At 36.4% G+C, this 23,716-nt stretch overlaps 1 protein-coding gene across 12 annotated transcripts in view; it reads right to left on the reverse strand.

The window, feature by feature from the left end:
* The window catches only part of HECTD1 (HECT domain E3 ubiquitin protein ligase 1), a 91,428-nt gene that overhangs the window by 66,996 nt on the left and 716 nt on the right, over positions 1-23,716 (reverse strand). For 9 of the 12 annotated variants that reach the window (XM_043554330.1, XM_043554329.1, XM_043554323.1 and 6 more), the window contains exons 2-3: positions 22,356-22,516; positions 2,897-3,131 (exon numbers count right to left, since the gene is read on the reverse strand). In XM_043554330.1, the coding sequence (XP_043410265.1) occupies positions 2,897-3,131; positions 22,356-22,495 (375 nt within the window). In that variant the 5' untranslated portion in view covers positions 22,496-22,516. Of the gene's footprint in view, positions 1-2,896; positions 3,132-22,355; positions 22,626-23,716 lie in introns of all 12 variants that reach the window. The other 3 variants (XM_043554319.1, XM_043554324.1, XM_043554322.1) reach the window with 1 other exon arrangement.

The raw sequence follows: 23,716 nt of genomic DNA on the forward strand, positions 1-23,716 counted from the left end.
CCTAGACATTTAAAAAAATCATTAAATGCTTGCTATTACATTATTCATCATCCTCACACTTACTCTAGGAAGGTCAAAACATTAAAAACCAACCTTGATTTCTAAATTATGTTGATGTTTAAGGAGTTTGGGTAGAAGTAATGAGTTAACAGAGTCCACAGATCTTACGAGCATACCAGAAATTTAGACTATTCTTTAAGCAAGAAAAAAAATTTTTTTCAAGCAAGAAAAATATTTTCAGCATAAAAATAATATGATCAGGTTTCTAGTTAATAACTGGGAATGCAGCACAGAAAGAGTGTAGAGGCAAATGCAAAAAAAAATTCAAGCATGAATATTCAAGACAGGATGAGAGCTTAACTAAGGCAGTTAACAGAGACAAACAAAAGGAAATAAATCAGAAAAGCACTTGATTATGAATTACATGTGTGGAGTGGATAAAGTACAGGTTTCTGTTTAGAGTGACTGGGTGAAGTTGATGACAATTATCAAAATAACTGTATCTGTAGTGAAAGATCATGAATTCAGACATCTAGCTGGAGTTGTCCAACAGCCTTTGAAAATGGAGTCTAGAACTCAAGAGAGGTCAGGCCTACAGATAAGAATGTCTGAATGGTATTGATGTTAATAGATAAGACAGTCGAGGCAAATTTATATAGTTTTAAGAAGGTAAAAAAGAACCTTATATAATATCACCACTAAAGAAAAAAATCAGTAATAATAATCTGCAAAGGAAACAGAAAAAGGGAGAGGAGGGTGTAAGAGACAAGAAAGAATTTGAAAATATGAGTCTGTGAATAAACAGTGGAGTAAAATAACAGACCTGAAACATGAAGTGACATGATCAAGAGACTGAGAAGAGAAAAAAAGCTCTAAACAGGAAAACATATACCTCTTCCTCCGAGGCTACAGACAGAAATAAATCTACAGATGAAGAGGCAGAAAATCAAGACAGTAACACCTACATCTGCAGCTCTCAAAGTGGAAAGAAGACATTTTTAGGAATCCTTGAAATAAAAATTTTTTCCTAATACCAATACCATGACCGTAATTATTTTTTTCATTATCACTTTCTCGGGAATATACAGCGGAGTTTTTGAGAAGCTGTATGTGATATAGCAACAGACTGAATGCCAAAGTAGGTATGAAGATCCACCTTTTTTTTTTTTTAATGTTTATTTATTTTTGAGAGAGACACAGAGCATGAGCGGGGGAGGGCCAGAGAGAGGGAGACACAGAATCTGAAGCAGGCTCCAGGCTCTGAACTGTCAGCACAGAGCCTGACGCGGGACTAGAACCACGAACCGTGAGAACATGACCTGAGCTGAAGTTGGACGCCTAACCAACCGAGCCACCCAGGTGCCCCCCACCTGTCTTCTATTAAGCCAGACACTACCAAAGACATACAAAAGTGCTTAACAATGCTACTGTTCTAATTTTCTGTTTGTTCAAGAAATAATTATTTTCATTAACAGGGGCACCTGGGTGGCTCAGTTGGTTAAGCCTCTGACTTCGGCTCAGATCATGATCTCACCGTTTATGAGTTCAAGCCCCACAACAGGCTCTGTGCTGACAGCTCAGATCCTGGAACCTGCTTCGGATTCTGTGTCTCCCTCTCTCTCTCTGTCTCTCTCTCTCTCTCTCTCTCCCCCTCCCCAGCTTGCTCTCTGTGTCTCTCTCAAAAAATAAAAAAAAAAATAAAATAAAATAAACCTTTTAAATGTATGTTAACATGAGTTTGTTATTTTCAGATAAATATTCTAAATTTCTGTTTTAATATCTAATATAGTAAATATAAATATATAACCTACATAAACAAAAGCTCTTTGAGGGCCCTTCAATAGTAAGGCTTATAAAGTGATCCTGAGAAAGTGTAAAACTGCTGACCTAGAGCAGCAAGAATCATAACAAGAATGAAACAGGAATCATAAAAAGAAAATCATACAAAATCTAAATGTGTTCATTAAGTACATCTAATAAAGCCACTAGCCCAGTACTGGTGCTTTTAAAATCACAAAGTTTATAATCAGTCCCACCAGGAATGAAAACAAAACAGCTAACTCTAAAAGAAGTATAGCAAAATGGTTAGGGGCACCGTGGTTCAGTCAGTTAAGCATCCAACTCTTAAACTCAGCTCAGGTCATGATCCAGGAGGGATTGAGTCCCAAATCAGGCTCTGCATTGGGTGTGGAGGCTGATTAGGATTCTCATTTTCTCTCTCTCTCTCACATTAAATGGAATGGAATGGAATGGAATGGAATGGAATGGAATGGAATGGAATGGAATGGAAAGGAACGAGGAAGGAACAAGGAAAAAGGAGAGGAAGGAAGAAAACTAGTTAAATCCATGGGCCCTAGAACCAGACTTCCTAATGTTCATATTCCTAATCTTCAAATTTTGACTGTGCCACCACTGGTATCAACCCCAGTGAAGTTACTCAACTTCAGTATGCTTGAATTATTTGAGAAAGTAGAAATGCTGATGTTAGCAGCACCTATGTCATGTGAAGTTGTCATGAAGGTTTAAAAGAACACATGTACAGTGTTCATTACAATGTCTGACTCCAAAAGTTAATGTTACTTGTGGTTGCTGTTATTACTATTTTCAGAGAAAATCATTTGGCTAACAACAGGGATAACCTATCTCAAAATGATTGTGGCTACCAGAAACCCAAGAGCCAGCACAGAAGTGCATGAGCAGTGAGTGACCCACAATTTTCCATCAAAGATAAGATTTCTTTCCCCAAACCACACAGGATCTTCTCCAGTGCCACAAGGACCGTGATTTCCACTGCTGTCAACCACTCTCAAAGAATAATGAAAGAATTTTTTTAGCAAAATATATTTTTTATTCTCTAAGTGACCTTCAAATGGGCCAATAAATAACAAAGACTTACCTTTACACATTGTTCAGCTAAGTCTCTGCTAGTCCTGTTATTAAGTTCGACCACAACTAAACGATTACAAAGTGCTTTTATAGCTCCATCAACCCCAACAATCCTTCGGGTGCATTCTGCAGATACATCCAGGTAGTATGTGATGGCACGGGCTGTCACCTCTAACACATTGTCCGGAGCACTTTCATCAAGAAAAATTTTGCAGAGGGCTGGTAAGAAAGTGCGAGGAGGACATCTGTAGTGAAAAAAAATCATATTACACCTAGAATTATTAAATTCTTCACATCAAAATATTAACAAAATAATAAATAAAAACTGTAACATAATACAGCACGTTTTATACTGTGTCTGCATGTGTATTAGGCAGTATTTCTCACAATGCTTTTGTTTCTATAACAATTCTCACATGCTAATTTCATCACTGCTGAAAATATCAAGTTAACAGTTTAAATAAAGTAGCAGCATTATCTTGAAACCCCGTTAAAAAAAACTCCTACTCAATACTCAGCTCGAACATCAACTCCTCTGTAAAACCTTCCCTAACCTCTTCAGATAGCTAAGTGGTACTTTCATGTTCCTAAAACCTCATACAAATAGTGCCCATGCTATCTAATCTATCATTTTATTTCCTTATTTACATTAAAAGGTCCTGAAGGCCAGGAACATCATTCAATTCCTGTTTTATGGGAACAAGTACTGATTTGGGGTTTAACAGACAAGGGAAAAACTTACAACTTTTTAATCTTTCTGGTCCAATTTCCCCATTTGTAAAGCAAAGATAATATCTAAAGAATACACACTTTATATGGATGTTACAAAAATTAAATAAAATTATATAAACACTTAGCTCAGTACATTGTAACCATATTAAACTAATTAACTTTAGCTCTCCCTCCCTCCTATGAATAGTCTAATGCCTGCTAATATAAACCTGCATAAAACAGTTTTATCAAAAGTAGAATTTGTGAGGTGCCAATAATATCCCCTATATTTTATCAACACTTAAAATATGAAAGACCATGATTCACATTTCATAGAAATCTCAGTTACATGAAATCAAATACATTATTCTAACTTCTCTGCACAAACTAAGCTTTAAATGGACTACAGATAACACAAAAGGTAGTGTGCTCTAAATGTTTTAGTGGAATTACTTTGTCCTCCAATTTTTGTGTGCTTACCTTTAAAACTATCTGTATGAACATCAAAGCAACTCTACTCTTAATCTGCTTAGATGATCTTAACTTAAGGAGTTCACCAGCAGGAATACTACCAAAGATTTCAGAAGATCTCTTACAGAGGCACCTGGATGTCTTAGTCTGTTAAGCATCAGACTCTTGATCTCAGCTCAGGTCATCAGCACTCAGTTCATGAGATTGAGCCCTTCGTACTGCTCTGCTCTCACAGTGTGGAGCCTGCTTGGGATTCTTTCTCTCCCTCTCTATCACCACTTCACCTTCTCTATCTCAGCCCCACCCTCTCCCTCTATGCCCCTCCTCTGCTATCACTCTCACTTCAAAATAAATAAGCTTAAAAAAAAAATCTCTTGCATTCCATGATTGACCAGTCATTGATTAAACACAGGTGGTATTTATTAGTCCACAACACTAGCAATCTCTGTCACACAGTCACTTGTAATCTTCCTGAGCAGGAAATGCTCTGAGGCAACATTATAAGAGATAGTCCTCTAGCTCTCAGGTAAGATCAGAAGACTGAGTAGCATATCAGAACCTTAAAGCACTTTTGCTGTCTACCTATGCATATGTAGTAAACTGAAGAAATGAAAAGAGACTATAAAAATGTTAATACTATTGGGGAACAACATAGTCTTTTTTTTTTTTAACATTTATTTTGAGAGGCAGAAAGCATGTGAACATGTGCGCATGCACACGCAGGGGAGGGGAAGACAGGGAGAAAGAGAATACCACGCAGGATCTGCACCATCAGCACAGAGCCCAAAGCGGTGCTCAAACCCACGAACCATCAGATCATGACCTAAGCTGAGATCAAGAGTTGGACACTCAACTGACTGAACCACCCAGGCTCACCCAACAACACAGTTTTTAAAACTATTTTTTTCTTTAAAAAACAGTAACTTTTGAATAAAAAATAAGATGCTGAAGCAGACAGTCCTTGATTCAAAGGACAAGAACTGATCTACCACATGCTTTACATTAAAAATGTTAATTATTCATCTTTCTTACCCAGTACAAAAACTGCCCACCAAAAAATTAACAGAAAACAAATGTTTAGTGTAACTTTTCTATATTTCATGTGGAAATGTAGTATTTGCCAATTTGGGGACTATATTCCCTGCTGTGTCCTCCAAAATATGACAAATCTTCTGAACAAGTATGGGTAGGGGACAGTTTAAAAAAAAAAAAATTTTAAACATAGGTTCTCAGATTTTAACTGTGATCAATTTTATTACCAAGAGAAAAATAAAGATGGTCAGAACACATAAGAGCTTACTTTATGTCAGGTAGACTGAAAACCTGCTTCATGAACTTTCTAAAATTATAGTACAGAACATGGGCTGTACAAATGGGCAGAAAAATAATTCTTTTTATGGCTCCTTACTTTTTCAACAATGAGAAAGTATTTAGGCATTTTCATATATAAAATCACTAATTTTTTAATTTAGAATCAAAGCAGGGGCACCTGGGAAGCTCAGTTCATTAAGCACCCGACTTTGGTTCAGGTCATGATCTTGCAGTTTATGAGTTTGAGCCCCACATCAGGCTCTGTGCTAACAGCTCAGAGCCTGGAGCCTGCTTCAGATTCTGTCTCCCTTTCTCTCTGTCCCTCCCCCTCTCATGCTTGCTCACTCTCTCTCAAAAATAAATAAACATTTAAAAAAAAGTGTTTAGAATCAAAGCAAATTACAAAATCTCAATACAAATCAACTATAAATTGAGCAAAAAGGCAGGGAAAAACATGCCAATATTAATTAATGATCTCTAAAAAGCACAAAACAGTTGAAAGAACTATACTTATATTACTTAAAAATTCATAATGAACTAAAAAAAAACACTAACAAGTATTTTTTTTTAAAACAAGTATTGTTTCTTAACATACTCTACTGGTTTTCCTGCTTTAAAACAACCATTGTAATATTAACATGTAATACCTTAAAACTGTGCCTTCAGTTGTTGGTTAGGGATTTTTTTTAATCTTTTTTTTTTTTTTTTGAGTATAGTTGACCAAGAATTTCTTAATATCATTTTCAGAGAAACCCTATCTTGATAGATAATTCAACTTGGTCGTTGAACTCAACCTCAACTTTATGATTATCACAGGCACCTTAAAAAGAGCATATCCTAAACAAAACTCCTGCATTGTTCCTCCACTCCCAAATCATCATCTTTGTGATTATTACAACCATTCAAAAGGCCAGAAACCTAAGAATCATCCTTAGTTTTTCCCCTATTTTCCTCACATTACACATCCAATCCATAAGTTAAATCACACCAATTTTCCCTCTAAAATATATCCTAAATCTGTCCACTTCTCTCAATCATCTTTTACAAGCCAACCTCAAACTCTTGTTTGGACTATTCAAATAGCTACTTAGACATCCACATAAGATATATGCCTAGCATTGGGGTGTCTGGGTGGCTCAGCCAGTTAAGCATCCAACTCTTGATTTCTGCTCAGGTCATGATTTCATGGTTTGTGAGTTTAAGCCCTGCATCAGGCTCTGCACTAACAGTGCATTCTCTCTCTCCTTCTCTCTCTGCCCTTCCTGTGCTCATGTTCTCTCTTTCAAAATAAATAAACATTTAATAAGATAAAATAAAACTTTACTTCATAAAATTTGACTGGCCACAATAAAATTAATAAACTTTTAAAATTAAACACAGAATGGGGCACCTGGGTGGCTCAGTTGGTTAAGTGTCAGACTTCGGCTCAGATCATGATCTCACAGTGGGTGAGATTGAGCCCCACATCAGGCTCTGTGCTGACAGCTCAGAGTCTGGAGCCTGCTTCAGATCCTGTGTCTCCCTCTCTCTCTGCCTCTCCCCTGCTCGCTGTCTCTCTCAAAAATAAACAATGAGAAAGAATGAAATATGGCCTTTTGTAGCAATGTGGATGGAATTGGAGAGTGTTATGCTAAGTGAAATAAGTCATACAGAGAAAGACAGATACCATACGTTTTCACTCTTATGTGGATCCTGAGAAACTTGACAGAAGACCATGGGGGAGGGGAAGGGGGAAAAAAAGTTAGAGAGGGAGTCAGGCAAACCATAAGAGACTCTTAAAGACTGAGAATAAACTGAGGGTTGATGGGGGGTAGGAGGGAGGGGAAAGTGGGTGATGGGAATTGAGGAGGGCACCTGTTAGGATGAGCACTGGGTGTTGTATGCAAACCAATTTGACAATAAATTTCATATTAAAACAATTTTTTTAATTATATTAAACACAGAATTATTCAACCCCCCACCAAGAAAATAAAGAACCTAAAGCTGTACACACACACACATATACATATATACAAACACTTCAGGACACAAAGAGTTTCTGATGAGAATAACAAAAAATTACCAAGTAAATTCCAAAATGAACTCAATCACTCATATTTTTTTAAAGTATATATTTTTTCATGTTTTAAAGTGTATTTATTTATTTTGAAAGAGAGAGAGGGGGGTGCCTGGGTAGCTCAGTCGGTTAAGCCTCCAACTTCAGCTCAGGTCATGATCTCACAGTCTGTGAGTTCAAGCCCTGCGTCAGGCTCTGTGCTGACAGCTTGAAGCCTGGAGCCTACTTCAGATTCTGTGTCTCCCTCTCTCTCTGCCCCTCCTATGCTCATGCTCTATCTCTCTCTGTCTCAAAAATAAATTTAAAAAACATTACAAAAAAAAAAGTTAAGAAAGAGAGAGAGAGAGGCAGGGAGGGCGAGAGGGCCAGAGAGCGAGAGAGACAGAGACAGAGAGAGAGAGAGAATCCCAAGCAGGCTCTGCACTGTCAGCACAGAGTCCGATGGGGGGATCAAACCCATGAACTATGAGACCATGACCTGAGCCAAAATCAAGAGTCAGATGCTTAACTGAATGAGCCACTCAGGTGCTCCTCCAATCATTCATATTTTATTCCTGTATTTCTAAAACAGACCTTATTTCTGTATGAACACATACTTGAGGTACATACAAAACCATGCTGGGCAAATATAAACATCATTTTAAAATTTCCATTCCAATTTCTCTTAAAAGATAAAAATCAAAATTTAGAAACCTACTCATTCATTGCTCCAAGGAATGAAAATTTGTAACATTATCTTCAATTGGATTTTCCTACAATAAACTGTAAAGTTCAAAACAACACAAAACCACAAGGTCCTCTATCAAATGCAGTACCATTTTGAAGGTGGTTCTAAGAAGATAATTATATACAAACACATTTGGTCAGATTTCTAAAAATAATTAAATATTTCAAACAAATGAGGAAATTTCGATTTCCTTTTATATATAATTGTGAATTCAAGACTTCAAAAAAGTTATCAGGCAAAAATGTACAAAGATTTCAGTGATATGAACTATATATATCTAATAACAAGGGCATAATTAAGTATATGACATAATTGTATGACAGGTTATGAAGGTTTTATTAAGGTACTTACTGAAAACTTATGATACAAATATTGTTTAACAGAAATATAAAATAAATGAAAAAACTCATAGCCATTAGTGTTTGTGTAAAAATATCCTGAGAAAAAACTAGAGGAAAAAGTTAAAATGGCTTATTTCTGAATGGTGCAGTTATAGATAATTACTCTGAAAATTAGAGAAATTCTAAGCTTCTTTAAACTCTTCTGAATTTCCCAAATTTCTCATTCTCTAAACTTCCTTTTCTGATTTTTTTTCAAATTTTTGAAACAAACGTATTTTGTAATTCCCAGAAAATAAATTTAAAGTTTGGGACAAGTCAACTTCACTAAGCTTATTACAGCCTATTTCTCCCAATGATTGCAACCAAAAACCTTGGACAAAACAAAAAAAGCAACTGAGACACCTGGGTGGTTCAGTCGGTGAAGTGTCTGACTCTTAATCTCAGCTCAGGTCATGATCTCACGGTATGTGAATTCAAGCCTGATGTCAGGCTCTGTGCTGAAGGCACAGAGCTTGCTTGGGATTCTGTCTCTCCCTCTCTCTGCCCCTCCCCCACTTGTGTTCTCTATCTCACAAAATAAACTTACTGGGAAAAAAAAAAAGTATCTGAGGACTCTGAAAAGTACACAGCAGATAGACTGGATAGGAAGTCAAAACTTAAATAAAGACCCATGATGGAAGTGAGTTTCAGAGGCTTTTTCCTTTCCTCTTTTCTTTCCTGGTTTGACCCCTGGATGAGGCAAGTCCCCAAACTATGTAGCAGGAGCACAGAACAAAAACTCAGAACCAAGAAAGAGGGTCGTTGTGAGCCAGAGAGTGTGAGGAAAAAGTACTGAGGCTTTTTCTCCCTGCCTGGCCCAAAGGCTAGCCTCAGAGTTAAGCCTCAAACTAAACCCTGAATGACACATCCACAGTGCAGTGGAGGTGGCCTGAGCATCTAAGGCCCTGCAGGGCCTTAGAACTAAGGCCTGGGAACTAAGAAAAGGAGCCCCTGTGGTCAAAAGAGCATGAGAAGAATCCTATTATCTTCTTTTTTTCTCAATACTTTCACCTGGGGGGCAGTCTAGTCTAGTCCCAGCTCAAGGGGGAAGAAGAATGGAGGATAGGGGGTGGGAAGAAGTGTAGCTGTAACATCAAGAGTCCCAGTTTCAGAACACTAGTGAAAAAGGGCTCTGGGTAGCCAAAAGATACAAGGGAAATCTCAGAACAAAGAGCAAAAAAGAGGATCCCCAACACAAATCCTAACCTCACCTCCAAACTGCACAGTGGAGGAGAGGTGAAGAACAGCAGCAAAGACTTTGACAACTATGACATAATCCACCATCCAAGTCCCAGATTATACTAAGAATGACACATGTACAGAGTAGATCCAAACACCATAACAAAGGCTATGAAATCACGGACACTGGAACCACCACCTACAAAGAGCAAGACAGAACTTGCAGTCTAAATCTAACTGGGTTGACTACATACCAATATAAAACAACAAAATCAACATTATCTTCAGAGGATTTTTATAAAACCCAGAATCTCACAATATAATATCCGAAATATCTAAGATAAAATCCAAAATAACTTGAAACACAATCAGTACAATCTGATCTATCCAACTCAAGAAAAAAAGACAGCCAACAGATGCAAGCCTGAGTCAATCTGGATGTTAAAATTACCAAAGAGGATTATAAATCAGCTTTTATAGCTATACTCTACCAGGTAAATGTGAACATTCTTGAAATGACTGGAAACAGAAGTTTTCAGCAGAGAAACAAAATATAAAAAAGAATCAAATAAAAGTCTTAGAAATAAAAAGCACAATTTGTGAGGGGAAAAAACCTTACAGATGGAACAGAGAGTAAAAAGATTGGGAGGAAAAAAAGGAAAACTCTCAGGAACCTGAGGGAGCATTATCAAAAAATGTAACATTTGTGCCACTATTGTCCTAGAAGGAAAGGAGAAAAAAATGGCTATAGAAAATAGATTTGAAGAAGCTTCCCAAATTTGGTCAAAGATATACAGATTCAAGAAGTTCAGTAAATCTCAAATAAGACAAATTCAAAGACAACCATGCACAGAAAAAATCATTATCCAATAGCAAAAAGCCAAAGGCATATATTTTTAAAAACCTTAAAAAGAGCAAGGGAAATACAACACAAAGAAACAAAGATTAGAATGAGCGCAGATTTCTCATCAGAAACCATTAAAATGAGAAAATAGTGGAATGATATCTTTTTTTTTTTTAACGTTTTATTTATTTTTGAGACAGAGAGAGACAGAGCATGAACGGGGGAGGGGCAGAGAGAGAGGGAGGCACAGAATCGGAAGCAGGCTCCAGGCTCTGAGCCATCAGCCCAGAGCCCGACGCGGGGCTCGAACTCACGGACCGCGAGATCGTGACCTGGCTGAAGTCGGACGCTTAACCGACTGCGCCACCCAGGCGCCCCTGGAATGATACCTTTAAAATGCTGAAAAGAACTCTCAACCCAGAATTTTATATCCAGCAAGAGTATCTTCACAGCATGAAGGCAAAATAAAGATATTCTCAGATGAAGGAAGACTAAGAGAATTTCATCAGTAGCAGACCTCCCTAAAAGAAATACTAAAGAAAGTTCTTCAGAATGAAAGAAAAGAACACCAGAGAAATACATGAAACTTTACAGGAATGAAAAAAAGAAATAAATACATAGGTAAATATAATAGATTATTCTTCTCCCATTAACCTGACTGCTGAAAGTGAAAATTGTAACAGAGTATCTTGAGATTTTCAATGTATATCAATTTAAAACACATAAATATTAGGGGTGCCTGGGTGGCTCAGGTTAAGCAGCCGACTTCAGTTCAGGTCATGATCTCAGAGTTCACGAGTTCAAGCCCCACACTGGCCCTGTGCTGACAGCTCAGAGCCTGGAGCCTGCTTCAGATTCTGTGTTCCCCTCTCTCTCTGCCCCTCCCCTGCAGGTGCCCACTCGCACACGCTCTCTCTCTCTCTCAAAAATAAACGTTTAAAAATATATATACATAAAGGGACAGAGACAAAACACAATAGCTAAAGTTAAAATATAACACTACAAAATATTCTACACTTTGAAAGACAGGAAAGAAAAAAAACTGAACAAAAAACAAATATTCAAACATTATACATATATCCAAATACACTAAAAGTTATATCAAATGTAAATGGTCTAAATTCATCAATTTCAAACAAGAGACTGTCAGGTTGGATTTAAAGAAACACAAGCCAATAGCTCAATAGAGCACGTGACTCTTAATCTCAGGGTTGTGAGTTCAAGTGCCACAGTGGGCGTGGAGCCTACTTAAAACACACACACACACATACAAGCCAACCATATACTGTCTACAAGAAACCCACATATATACAACGACATAGATTGGTTAAAACTGAAAGGATGGGAAAACATAGACTAAACAAACACTATCAAAAGAAAGCTTGAGGGGTGCATAGCTGGCTCAGTCAGTGAAGCATGTGACTCTTGATCTTAGGGTTGTGAGTTTGAGCCCCATGTTGGGTGTAGAGGCTACCTAAAATAAAATCTTAAAAAAAAAAAAAAAAAAAAAAGCAAGCAAGCTTGAGTGGCTATAGTTATAGAAGACAAAATAAACTTTAGAACATGGAAAATTACCAGAGATAAAAAGAGTCTTTTCATGACAAAAGGGTTGATTCACCAAGAAAACAATCCTTTTAAAGACACCTCAAGGCTTCAAAATACTTGAAAAACAGAAATAATGGAAGAGAAATACTTGGAGACTTCAACATATGTCTTTTGGGAACCTATAAAACACATGGACAGGCAATCAACAATATAGACTGATCACCACTATCAATCAACCTGACCTAATATGACACTTAGAGATCATTCCACCCAACAAGAGCAGAATATACATTCTTCTCAAGTGCATGTGGACAAATCACCAAAAAACAGACACATGGGCCATAATACAAACCTTAACAGATTTAAAATAATTAAAATAATATAAAGTATATTCTCTGACCACAACAAGAACACAAAAATATCTGGAAACCCCCAAATATTTGTAACTTAAGCAACACTTTTAAATAACCTACGGGTAAAAAAGAAAGTTCTAAAGGAAGTTTTTAAATTTTGTGAGCCAAATGAAAAGAAACAAAATCAACTAAAGCGAAAAGAGGAATTTATTATTAAATGCTTATATTAGACAAGGTCTCAAATTGTAACCTAAGCTTCCACCTAAGAACCAGAAAAAAAGGACAAATTAAACTTCAAACCAATGCAGAAGGAACTAATACAGAACAGAAATCAATAAAACTTAAAACAAGAAAATATAAAAAATGAACTAAACCAAAAGCTGCTTCTTTGAAAAGATTAATAAAATTGGTAATCTTTAGTCAGACTGATCAAAAGATAAAAATTACCAGTCTCAAAATGAAAAAGAAAATTATCACTACATACTGTACAAACATCCAAAGGATAAAAAAGGAATACTACAAACAACTCTATGCCCATAAATTCCTTCAAAGACATACTACCAAAATTCACTCAAGAAGAATTAAGTAACCTTAACAGTCCTCTATTACAGAAAGAATTAAACATATCAATTTATTCCTACGGATTGTGTTGTTGGTGTTTATTTAAGAAATATTTGCCTAACCTAGGGTCACAAAGGTTATCTCCTATGTATTCTTCTAGAGATTTTATAGTTATACGTTTAACATTTAGATCTATGATTAATTTTAAGTTTATTTTTGTGTAAGGTGTGGGATATGAATCACAGTTTTCTTTTTTCCATGTGGATACAACTGTTCCAGCACCATAAAAAACAAACAGACAAAAAAAAACTACCCTCTTCCACTGAACTGCCTTTGCACCTTTGTTGAAATGAGGTGTCCCTGTACATGAGTCCATTTCTGAACTATTCCATCTCATCAATCCATTTAGCTTTACATCAATACCACACTGTTTTGATTACTGTAGCTATAGAACAGGGATTCAAATACAGTATCATTAGTCCTCTAACTTGTTTTGGTTAGCATAGGTCCTTTGCATTTCCATGTAATTTTGAAATCAGTTTCCCAATTTCTGCATCTTGTCAGATTTTTCTCTAAGAATTTCAGAAGAAATGAAAATTCATATTTACACAGAAATCTGTATGCTAATGTTTATAGCAACTTTGGTCATAATGACCAAAACTAGAAAAACCATTTACCTTCAAGAGGTAAATGGATAAACCACCTCTGGGATGCATCCATAAAATGGTACTACACAGCAATGGGAAGGAAGGAACTATTACACACACGGCAACACGGATGATTCTCAAATGCAATATACTACATTTACATTTGAATCTGAAGCCAGATTCAAAGGCTACACAATGTATATATGATTCTACTCATACAACACTGTGTAGAAGACAAAACTATAGCAGCAGAGAACAAACCACTGATGGTCAAGCACTGGAGTTGGGGAAGGATTTAACTTCAAAGGTACGGCTCTAGGAAACTGCTAGGCATTTCAACTGTGGGTGGTGGTTACATGGCTCTGCATTTGTCAAAAGTGGAACTTTACTGTAATTTAAATATATTTAAGAAAAAAATAAAGATCATGCATATAATAATCACAGACCTCCCTGAATAGCACTAAAAGTATACACCTATGGTATAAAATCTTATTTTCAATTAAAGAGTTTTTCAAAATTTTACTTGCTAAATATTTGTCTCTTACTTTATGGGTAGAAATTACATTTATACAGTATATTAAACCTAGTACTATACTATAATACCAACCTATAGACTCAAAGGTCTATGTTTTTTAATTAGGAAACATTAGGATTACTCATCTATATGGAACTGTCAGACCAGTCAACCACACCAATGAGATTAAGAAACTTCAGATGAATCCATATTTAAGCAATGGTTTCCAAAATGCTACCTGCAATCACATCAGAACCTTTCCCCGATGAAAAGCAGAGATAAATAAAATAAGAACAAGTTTCAGGAGGTTCCAAAGAGAAATAATTTCCCTGGGCACTGTAATAGTTTTTATACTATATCATACTCTTTTTCTAGACTGCATCACTTGAATTTTGGCCAAGATTTCTTAAGATTTACAATATAAAATTTAACTTTAAAAAAAAAAAGGAAGTTATGTATAGTGGCAATATTTTACTGACTACGGTCTATAAATTCTCCATTTCTTTTATATAAAACTAAACAAAAGTTTAACTATAAAAGTCTAATAAATTTGGTTTTGTAAAGATAATAAATAGCATCTTTTGAGTCCTTTCATCTTTTATTTTACTTTATTAATTTTTTTATTTTAGAGAGAGAAAGAGTGTGAACAAGGGAAAGGGGCAGAGAGAGAGAATCTTAAGCAGGCTGCATGTTCAGCATTAAGCCCCATGCGGGGCTCGATACCATGTCCCTGAAATCATGATCTGAGCTGAAATCAAGAGTCAGACATTGAACTGACCAAGTCACCCAGGTGCCGCAAATCTTTTATTTTTGTCCCTGTCCCAGCTTTGACTCTGTGTGGCTTAACTAAAAATAACTCATGGCACGGCAGTTGAAAATTATGGCCTTCCCTCTCAAAGAAAAAAGGAGTAAAATTCCAATATGTAGACTTGCTTTTCTCCAGTTAAAATACACACACAAATCTGACTGCAATTCATCTAACAAATATCTACTGAATGCCTTTTTATGCCAAGCGTTGTGCTAAGTGTTGGGGGGTAGGATACAAAGATGAACAAGACAGTGCTAAGCTCTGCGGAACTCAAAGGTCTAAAATTTTCTATAAACTGGAAGAGTTGGCTTTTTTTTTTACATTTTAAGGCGACAGACACTTTGACAAACAAAGCTCACTGAAGATCATTATCTATGAGCCCCCTAGAGCCCAGGGATAAGAACCTTAGAGAATGGTTTTCATCTTCCAGCGCTTCTTTCTGCTGTCCACTGAAAAGAAGTATATAAACACCTGATTTCTGTAAACAGAAATTACTTAACTTTTCAGGATTATACATATTTGGTGAACATTCTCTAATCAAGAAAGCATCAGCTGTGGGCTGATCAAAATTAATTTAACTTCCCTGTTACTCTACCATGAGGTAGATGAAAACAGGAGTTAATATGGAAAAGGCAGGTACATAAACGCAGAGAGGTAGGGAAAATATATATTGATGCTGTCATTGTTTGTACTACAGAGAATACAATGCTCCTTCTCTTGCATGCTTACCAACTAATTTCATGACTCCGTAAGTACTTTTTTTAGGCATTTTAGGCCTAAGTGAAAAACAAGCACAACATGAATAATTTCTTCAGCTTCTCAGTATCTGGATATTAGCTATTGTATGCCAGGCACTATGCTTAGCAACAGAAAAACAAAAGTAGTAGTTATATCATGTATCTAGTACTGTAGGAACACAGGAGATGTCTTTGAAATCAACATTTAAATTCTGTCCGTTAGGTAAAGACCCAGAAGATTTTGTAAAAGTGAGTGATACAATCAAATCAGTATTTTAAGACCCTTTACACCTCAAAAAAGTTGTGTGAAAAGACCATGAATATTTTAAGACTATAACTCTGGGTACAGTCAGCTTGGAGACAGGAATATCTGTTATGAAGCTACTAGCACTATATGAGCATAATAATTTCCTCATACCAATCCGAGGTATTGTCACTCTTTTTAGTCTCCTACTCCAGGGAGAAAACAGATGTCATCAGACAGAAATTCCTTCAGCTTTTTACCATCAAACCTAAAACATGTGCATTTAATCTCTCCATCTTCCCTGCTTTACAACAAGAACATACTACCTAAAATCTCTCTCTCCAACAGTGAGAGCTTTGCTACTAAACTAAGATATTCTGACCAACAGCTTCAGCATTATCTGGCAGCATACTAGGAATGCAGACTATCAGGTAGCACACCAGACCAAATGAATCATAACTTGCAATTTAACAAGATCCCCAGATGATTCACATCATGCACACTGAAGTTTAAAAAGCACCAGTCTTAACAGAAGCTGATTTTCTCCCAGTTTCTCAGAATCCTAAACACTATAGATATTCCATTCTCTCTCCTACCTCTATAACCTTTAAAAGACAAAACCCTACACCCCCATTCCAATCTAATTTTTCAAAAACCTTTTCCACACTCCCCATCTCTATTTCTTCATATCCTACTTCTGGACCAATTCCAATCTGCCCCTTATCACCCTCCATTCAGCTCTCATTAAGATCAATAATCTTAGGGGGTGCCTGCGTGGCTCAGTCGGTTAAGCGTCCAACTTGATTTGATCTCAGCTCAGGTCATGATCTCTCAGTTCTTGAATTCAAGCCCCACGCTGGGCTCCGTGCTGGCACTGCGGAGCCCTCTTGGGATGCTGTCACTCCCTCTCTGCCCCTCCCCCACTCATGCCCATACTCTCTCAAAATAAATAAACTTAAAGAAAAAGAAAAAGATCAATGCCCTTGAGAATGAGGCTAAAGGACACCTTTCAGTCTTCACCCTACTTGACCTCTCACCACAATTAAACACAATTGTCCTTTCTCTTTTTGAATCACTTTCCTCCTGTGTTGACATGTATACTAATGACGCAAAAGCAATGGTGGATGAAACTGCTGGTGCTTCAGCATGAATCAAGGCCAGGGGTACTAAACTGTACTAGTACTAATTGGATTCTTCACTGCCAAGCTCTAGCATGGGGGGGAGGGAGGAGCCAATTTCACTACAGAATAACCTTGATGAAGCAAAAATAATTATTTTACTGTAACTCAACCCTCGAATACCTATTTTTTTTAATATCCTACATCAGAAAATGGAAGTAAGTGTAAAGCACTTCTGCATCCTGAAGAATGATGGTTGTGTCAAAGGAAAGCACTGTTATAGAGGTGAACTAGACACTTTTTTCATGCAACACCATGTTTACTTTAAAGAACTTCTGACAAACCATGATTATTCAGACTTGGATATCTGGCAAACATTTTCTTAAAACTTAACGAAGTAAATAAGCCTTCCACTTCAAGGAAAACAACTGACAGTATTTATTGCCAATGATAACATTAAAGCTCTCAAGCAAAAATGACAATTTTGGAAAACTTGTATCTGCCACCATGAACTGGACAGCTTCCCAATATTGAAACTTTTCTGATATCAGTATTCACATTAAACAAATGTGAGTTTGTGATACTGTAGAATGGCATATGTTAACATTTGGAATATCTGTACAGCTCAGTAAATCAATGATCAGTGCACAATTGTACAAGCTTAAAAATGGGTACAGAGTATAAAAAGTTCACTGACATGATTCAGAATCCACATTGTAACTAACCCTTAAGAAACTATCACTTGTCCAGTTTTGTATGGTATCAAAGAATACCCATAATTATATTTAAAAAATCATTACAACATTCCTCCCTTTGCCAACTACATCTATGGAGGATTTTTTTTTCATACATTTCAATCAAAATACAATGCAATAGACTGAATGCAGAGGCAGATATGAGAATCCAGCCAAATCCAAACTCATGTTCTTAGCCCCTCAAAACTCTTCCAGTGTTCTCTCTCAATGAATGGCACCATCATCCATTATAACCTGAATATTCCACATACCTCCTTTCTCACTCTCTCATATACAATCATTCGACAAGTTCTATTTTACCTCCTGAATCTATCTCAAATCTATCCACTTCTTTTTACTTCTGTTACTACAAACCTCTCTCTCTGGATAATAATCTACCAAGTCTACAAGCATTTGTTCTTTCTGTCCTCTCCACCTATCTACTTTTGTTAGAGTAGTTAATGTTTTTGAAAGACAAACATAATCACATCAGTCACTCTTACAGTACTCCACAGTCTTCTACAGTACTTTTATCTCTTAAGATAAAACCAAAAGCTTTTCTTGTCATATATACAAGACTCCATCCCATCTAGCCTCTATCTTCTACAAAGCACTCTGCAACCTTTCCTTGTCCCAGTGACAGTAGTTTTCTCTAAGTTACTCAATCACATCATACTTAGCCACTTCAAATTCTTCACACAGCGCCTCTTCTTTGAACACCTTTCTACCTCACCTCTTCATACTTTATCCCATAAACTTATTCATCCTTCATATCTCTAGGAAAAACCACTTCCTCAAAGAAGGCCACAGTGACCATTCCCACCCCTCCAGGTCATGTGTGTTCTACATACTGTCATAGCACCCTAACCTTTTCCTTCATCGCACTTATCACAATTTATAACCACAATTTTATTTCTATAATTACTTAATATCTGCCTTCCCTATTAGACTAGTAGGCACCATAAGAGCAGAGACTCTATCTGTTTTGGTCATCACCATATCTCTAACATCTGACATAAAGTAGGAAGACAATTTATAAGGTTAAACCCTTGTCACTGTTGTAGGTATTTTTTATTTTTTCCTGTAAATACACAACAGAAGGTTTTTACCACTGTATTCAACCACTTTGGAATCCAGACTCGAGAGTCTTCTTTGGGATCTCACCCAAAGAATACACTAGGAAAATCTTTAATAGTGGTTGCCTTTGAACTGATTAGTCAGAAACAGGAGAGCAAGAGACTTTGTACTCTGTATCCTTTTGTGCCCTCATAATTAACTAAGATGGTTATTTTTTAAAAAAAGAGCCTTCTGGTACCTAAAAGTAGTACCCCTAATATTCCATTTTCTAGATCTTCTGGGGAAATCTTAGATTCCACCCTGAAAAGACAACTTTTCAATTATACTGTCTGAAAATATAGTAGGCAGGATCTACGAGAACCCAGGATGCACCTACTTATAATAGTATTACAATAATCATCCATTTTAATGTGAATGCAAAATCATTTGTAATTCATTTAATTCTTATTAAATTTGTAACATATTAAATTTAACTCACTAACCACAAATGAAAGCAAAAACTAACCCTGAACTTGTATTTTACTCTCTAGGGCATAACCTTATAAGTTCAGGCATTACTTAGAAACATCACAGTTTCACAGAAAATGTATATTCATTAACTTCCAAAAGACAGTCAAAACTGGTACAAAAAATGGAGAGCCATGTAAAATCTAAATTAAAGAAAAAGACTTAACATCTGCCTTTTTTGACTAAACAGACATATAACTATTAATATCTGAACATATATTTACTCAATGTAACTAAGGACTCTTTGCTAGTATCTTATGAATTCAAGTTGGTATGGGAGATTTTCACCAATATTCAAAATATGCGTATCATCTTGTTTTTCCCTACCTTATTTGTTGACTGTTGCAAAGAATTTAAAAAGGCTCTCCAAAATCAATCACTTTTACAAAATAAAGTCCCAAAATGAAATTCAAAATTAGAAATTTAATATTAGTATGCAGCCCACTTTAACCAAAACACTTCTCACATACATTCTTTCATTTAATCCTCACAAAGAGCCTACAATAAAGAAGATAACTGCTATTTTATAGAGAAAGAAAGGCTCTCAAAAGCTAAATTACATGTAGCTGATCAAGAATCCAAGAATCTGAACTCAGATCTCTGATGCCACAGCCCATTCTTTCCACCTCACTATGGGCCTCTCTGGTTTAAATTTTCCTTATGACAAGAAAAATCTGACTAAAGAACAAAGAGAGCAAACTAAGTTTTGTTTCTTTTTTTAATTGTCACAAATGTAATCAAACATCCATTTTTAGGTAGACAAATGACTGTTATGCCACATGAAACAGGGATAACCATTCCAATTTGAAATAGTCTTGTATCTTTACTAAGTAAATAAAAAATATAAGTCACATCGACTTTAATTTCATCTTTCTTAAAATTACATTGTATCAAATATAAAAGTCTAGAAGGGAAAATGGAAAAAATAACAATTATGTTACGATGGCAGAATTTTATATAGGGATGAGTTTTATATTTTAAAAATGTCCTTAAAAATTGTTCTTATATGGTAACACTTTTTTTAATGCCATTACAAATTACTATACATTAGTACCTAAGAGAAGATGCAAAACAACTGTTAATTTGACTAGCAAGTGTAACTTTTTTTTTTTTTGAACGTGTATTTTTGAGAGAGACAGTGTGAGCAGGGGAACCGGGCAAAGAGAGGGAGACAAAGAATCCAAAGCAGGTTCTAGACTCTGAGCTGTCAGCACAGAGCACGACGTGGGGCTCAAACTCACGAGCCCTGAGCCAAAGTTGGACATTTAACTGACTAAGCCACCCAGACACCCACAAGTATAACTTTTTAAAATACCAAAAGTGGGGCCCCTGGGCGGATCAGTCGGCTAAGTGTCCAACTCTTGATTTCAGCTCAGGTCATGATCTCATGGTTGTGGGATCCAGCCCTCTGTCAGGCTCCATGCTGAACATGGAGCCTGCTTGGGATTCTCTCTCCCACCCTCTCTCTCAAAATAAATAAACTTTAAAAAAAAATTTTTTTTTTTTTTTAGGGGCACCAGGGTGGCTCAGTTGGCTAAGTGTCCAACTCTTAGTTTAGGCTCAGGTCATGATCTCACAGTTCATGAGTTCAAGCCCCACATCAGGCTCCACACTGTAAGTGCTTAGAATTCTCTCTCTCTCTCTCTCTCTCTCTCTCTCTCTCTGTCCCTCCCCAATTGTGCTGTCTCTGTCTCTCTCAAAATAAATAAAAAAGAAAAGAAAAAGAAAAATTAAAAACAAAAAAATTTTTTAATAAAATACCAAAAGTAATTCTCAAGTTAATAAAGACCTTCTAATGAAATCTATGAATATTCAAAATTCTACTTCACTTTGCTATGAATCCTGCTAAAACAAGTGTCAACAGGAGGGCTAAATTATTATAAAGTTCGTTAATAACAAAAACTAGTTGACATAAATTGGCCATTAACAAACTATGATTTTGAAACTGTTTATAAGGGTTTTTATCCTAATATTTTTATCATTTTAATCAGATTTACAACCAAAAGTTATTTTCATTTATTAATTCATCTTAATTATTCATTCAAAATTGAAAACAATTAAAAATACTTTGTCAATTTAGTAATAAGAGCCTTTATTGCCATCCAAAGAAATTAAAATAATTATACCAAGTTTTAAGTCAACATCTAAAACATTTTCTAATTTCTTCAAACTAGCATTAAAACAAATACAGAAACAACTGAGTTTTCATTTACTAACTACTGGAATTCAAAATTGTAATTAATTAATATAAGATAAACAATAAAAACCAAATGTGTTCAGCATTCAGAAGAATGGTTAATCTAACTGGGCAAGTATCACACGAGGGAAAAAACAACATTTATAGCCAATCTAGTAATGAATTCTCTTTTACATTTCTGCACTAATTCTACATTAAAACCTCTGAATAAAACTGTTTAAACTCTCTAAAATTTCAAAATCTGTTTCTACCATTCCAAAAATATGCTATAAGAGTAACATCCAATTTAAACCCTCCAAACTGAAATTTACAAAGCAATCATTTGCTTTAACAAAAGTACAATGTCATATAATACTAATGAAGAAAGGGGAGATTGGAAACTAAGTTCATTATCTTTTCTATTTCCTAGTTTATTTCAAGGTAATTTCTTGGTACAGAAATAGGTACCTTTAAAGAAGTATTTGTATTTTCTCAGTTCATAACGTATTTTGAAAATGAATCAAGTTACAATTAGTTTTCCCTAATTCCTATTCATTCAACAAACATATTTGTGTCATGACAATGATTACAGGAATTTCTTCACTTACTAATTTTTATTTCTCAGAAATAAAATGTAAAACTGCAGAAACTTCTAAAAAGTTAACTTTAAAACTCACTAGAGAAAATTCTATGCAAAGTGAAGTCAGCAAATGGTTGAAAACAGATGTCACCAGAGCAACTCCAAAAGATGATGAAGGGATGTACTTACGTTTCAAAACAACGATCCACGTTGTCAGACATCAAAAGCAGCATGCATAGCTGTTCAAGGGCTATTAGCTGCATGTCCCTTTCATCTCCCTGTCCCATCTGTAGCCATTCCAACAATGTATCAGGATCCACATCTGCCATGGTTTTTTAAAAGCCTCTTTGCTTAAATTAAAAAAGTAAAAGGAAAATTCCTTTAAATATCCAGGACAGATCAGCTTGGGTTAAAATTTTTTTTCTTTTATATCAGCTAGAACCAAATGTTCCTGGTGTCCTAGGAATTAGAAAAGACTCATAAGTATGTTTGGAGAAAGTACTTTAAAGCAGTTTTTCCACTTTCCTTATTCCTCGGGTTTAATGTTTATATATCATACTAAATAAAAACCAGTTTTGCACAAGAGTATAAGGGTAGGTAGTTTCTACTTAACTGGAAACCAGAGCTGTCTTTGTCAAACACAAACAAGCTTCAGATCCCACTACTGCTATCACCCAACGTCTGTGCCAAAAGGCAAAGAACACCTTCCTAAAGGTTCTTTTTTTTTTTTCCAGCAAACTTCTTCCCCCCTCCTCCACCCAAAACTGATCTTCAGATAAGGGTTAGATTCAGTATTTTGAGGAGACTCTTAACACTTTGATCCAATCCCCCTCTAAAATAAGTTTCTGCTTTAAGATTATCTCCAATTCCACAAATTCTGCTGACTTCCTAATTTACTTACTGCTTCTTAAGATGTCCACATACGAACAATAATTAGATACAAGATGTATCTATGAATAAAGGCTTGGTTAAGAGTTCTGGCAGTCCTGGCAACTATTCTTAAAAGTTTAAAAAAGAAATGCTAAAAGTAAATGCAATGGACTAACACCTTACGGATCAGAATACAAGCCAATCTACGGTCCTCTTTCCCCATCCCCACAGAATGGGGCAGTTGGCTTAAAAACAAAACAAAACAAAAACAAAAACACGAAATAAGAGAAGCAGCCCCAAAAGGCAAGTCATTACAAAAGCCCGTAGGCGCCCTGACGGGACGACAGCTTTGGGTCCCACGTACGCCAGCTGCAGGTGTGTGAATCCAACCGCGGATCACGGTGGGCACCCAACGGCGGCGACCAGCAGGAATGACCCAACACTCCGGGCCCAGCCGAGCCCCGCGCCGGGAGGCGCAGGCACCTGGCTCTGGTTTCTTGGCACCAAACCCCGCTAAGTTAGCTACCTGTGTCTAGGAGGGGGAAGTTCAGGAGGAGAAGCAGCAAGCCTCCAGTGCCCAGAGCAGGCCGCCGGGCCGAGCAGGGCGGCGGGTCTCTCGGGAGCTGCGCCCGGAACTCCAAGGCTCCGGGGGACGTCCCTGGCCGACCCGGCGGCGAACC

Source organism: Prionailurus bengalensis, chromosome B3, assembly GCF_016509475.1.
Source record: "Prionailurus bengalensis isolate Pbe53 chromosome B3, Fcat_Pben_1.1_paternal_pri, whole genome shotgun sequence".
Lineage (NCBI taxonomy): Eukaryota > Metazoa > Chordata > Mammalia > Carnivora > Felidae > Prionailurus > Prionailurus bengalensis.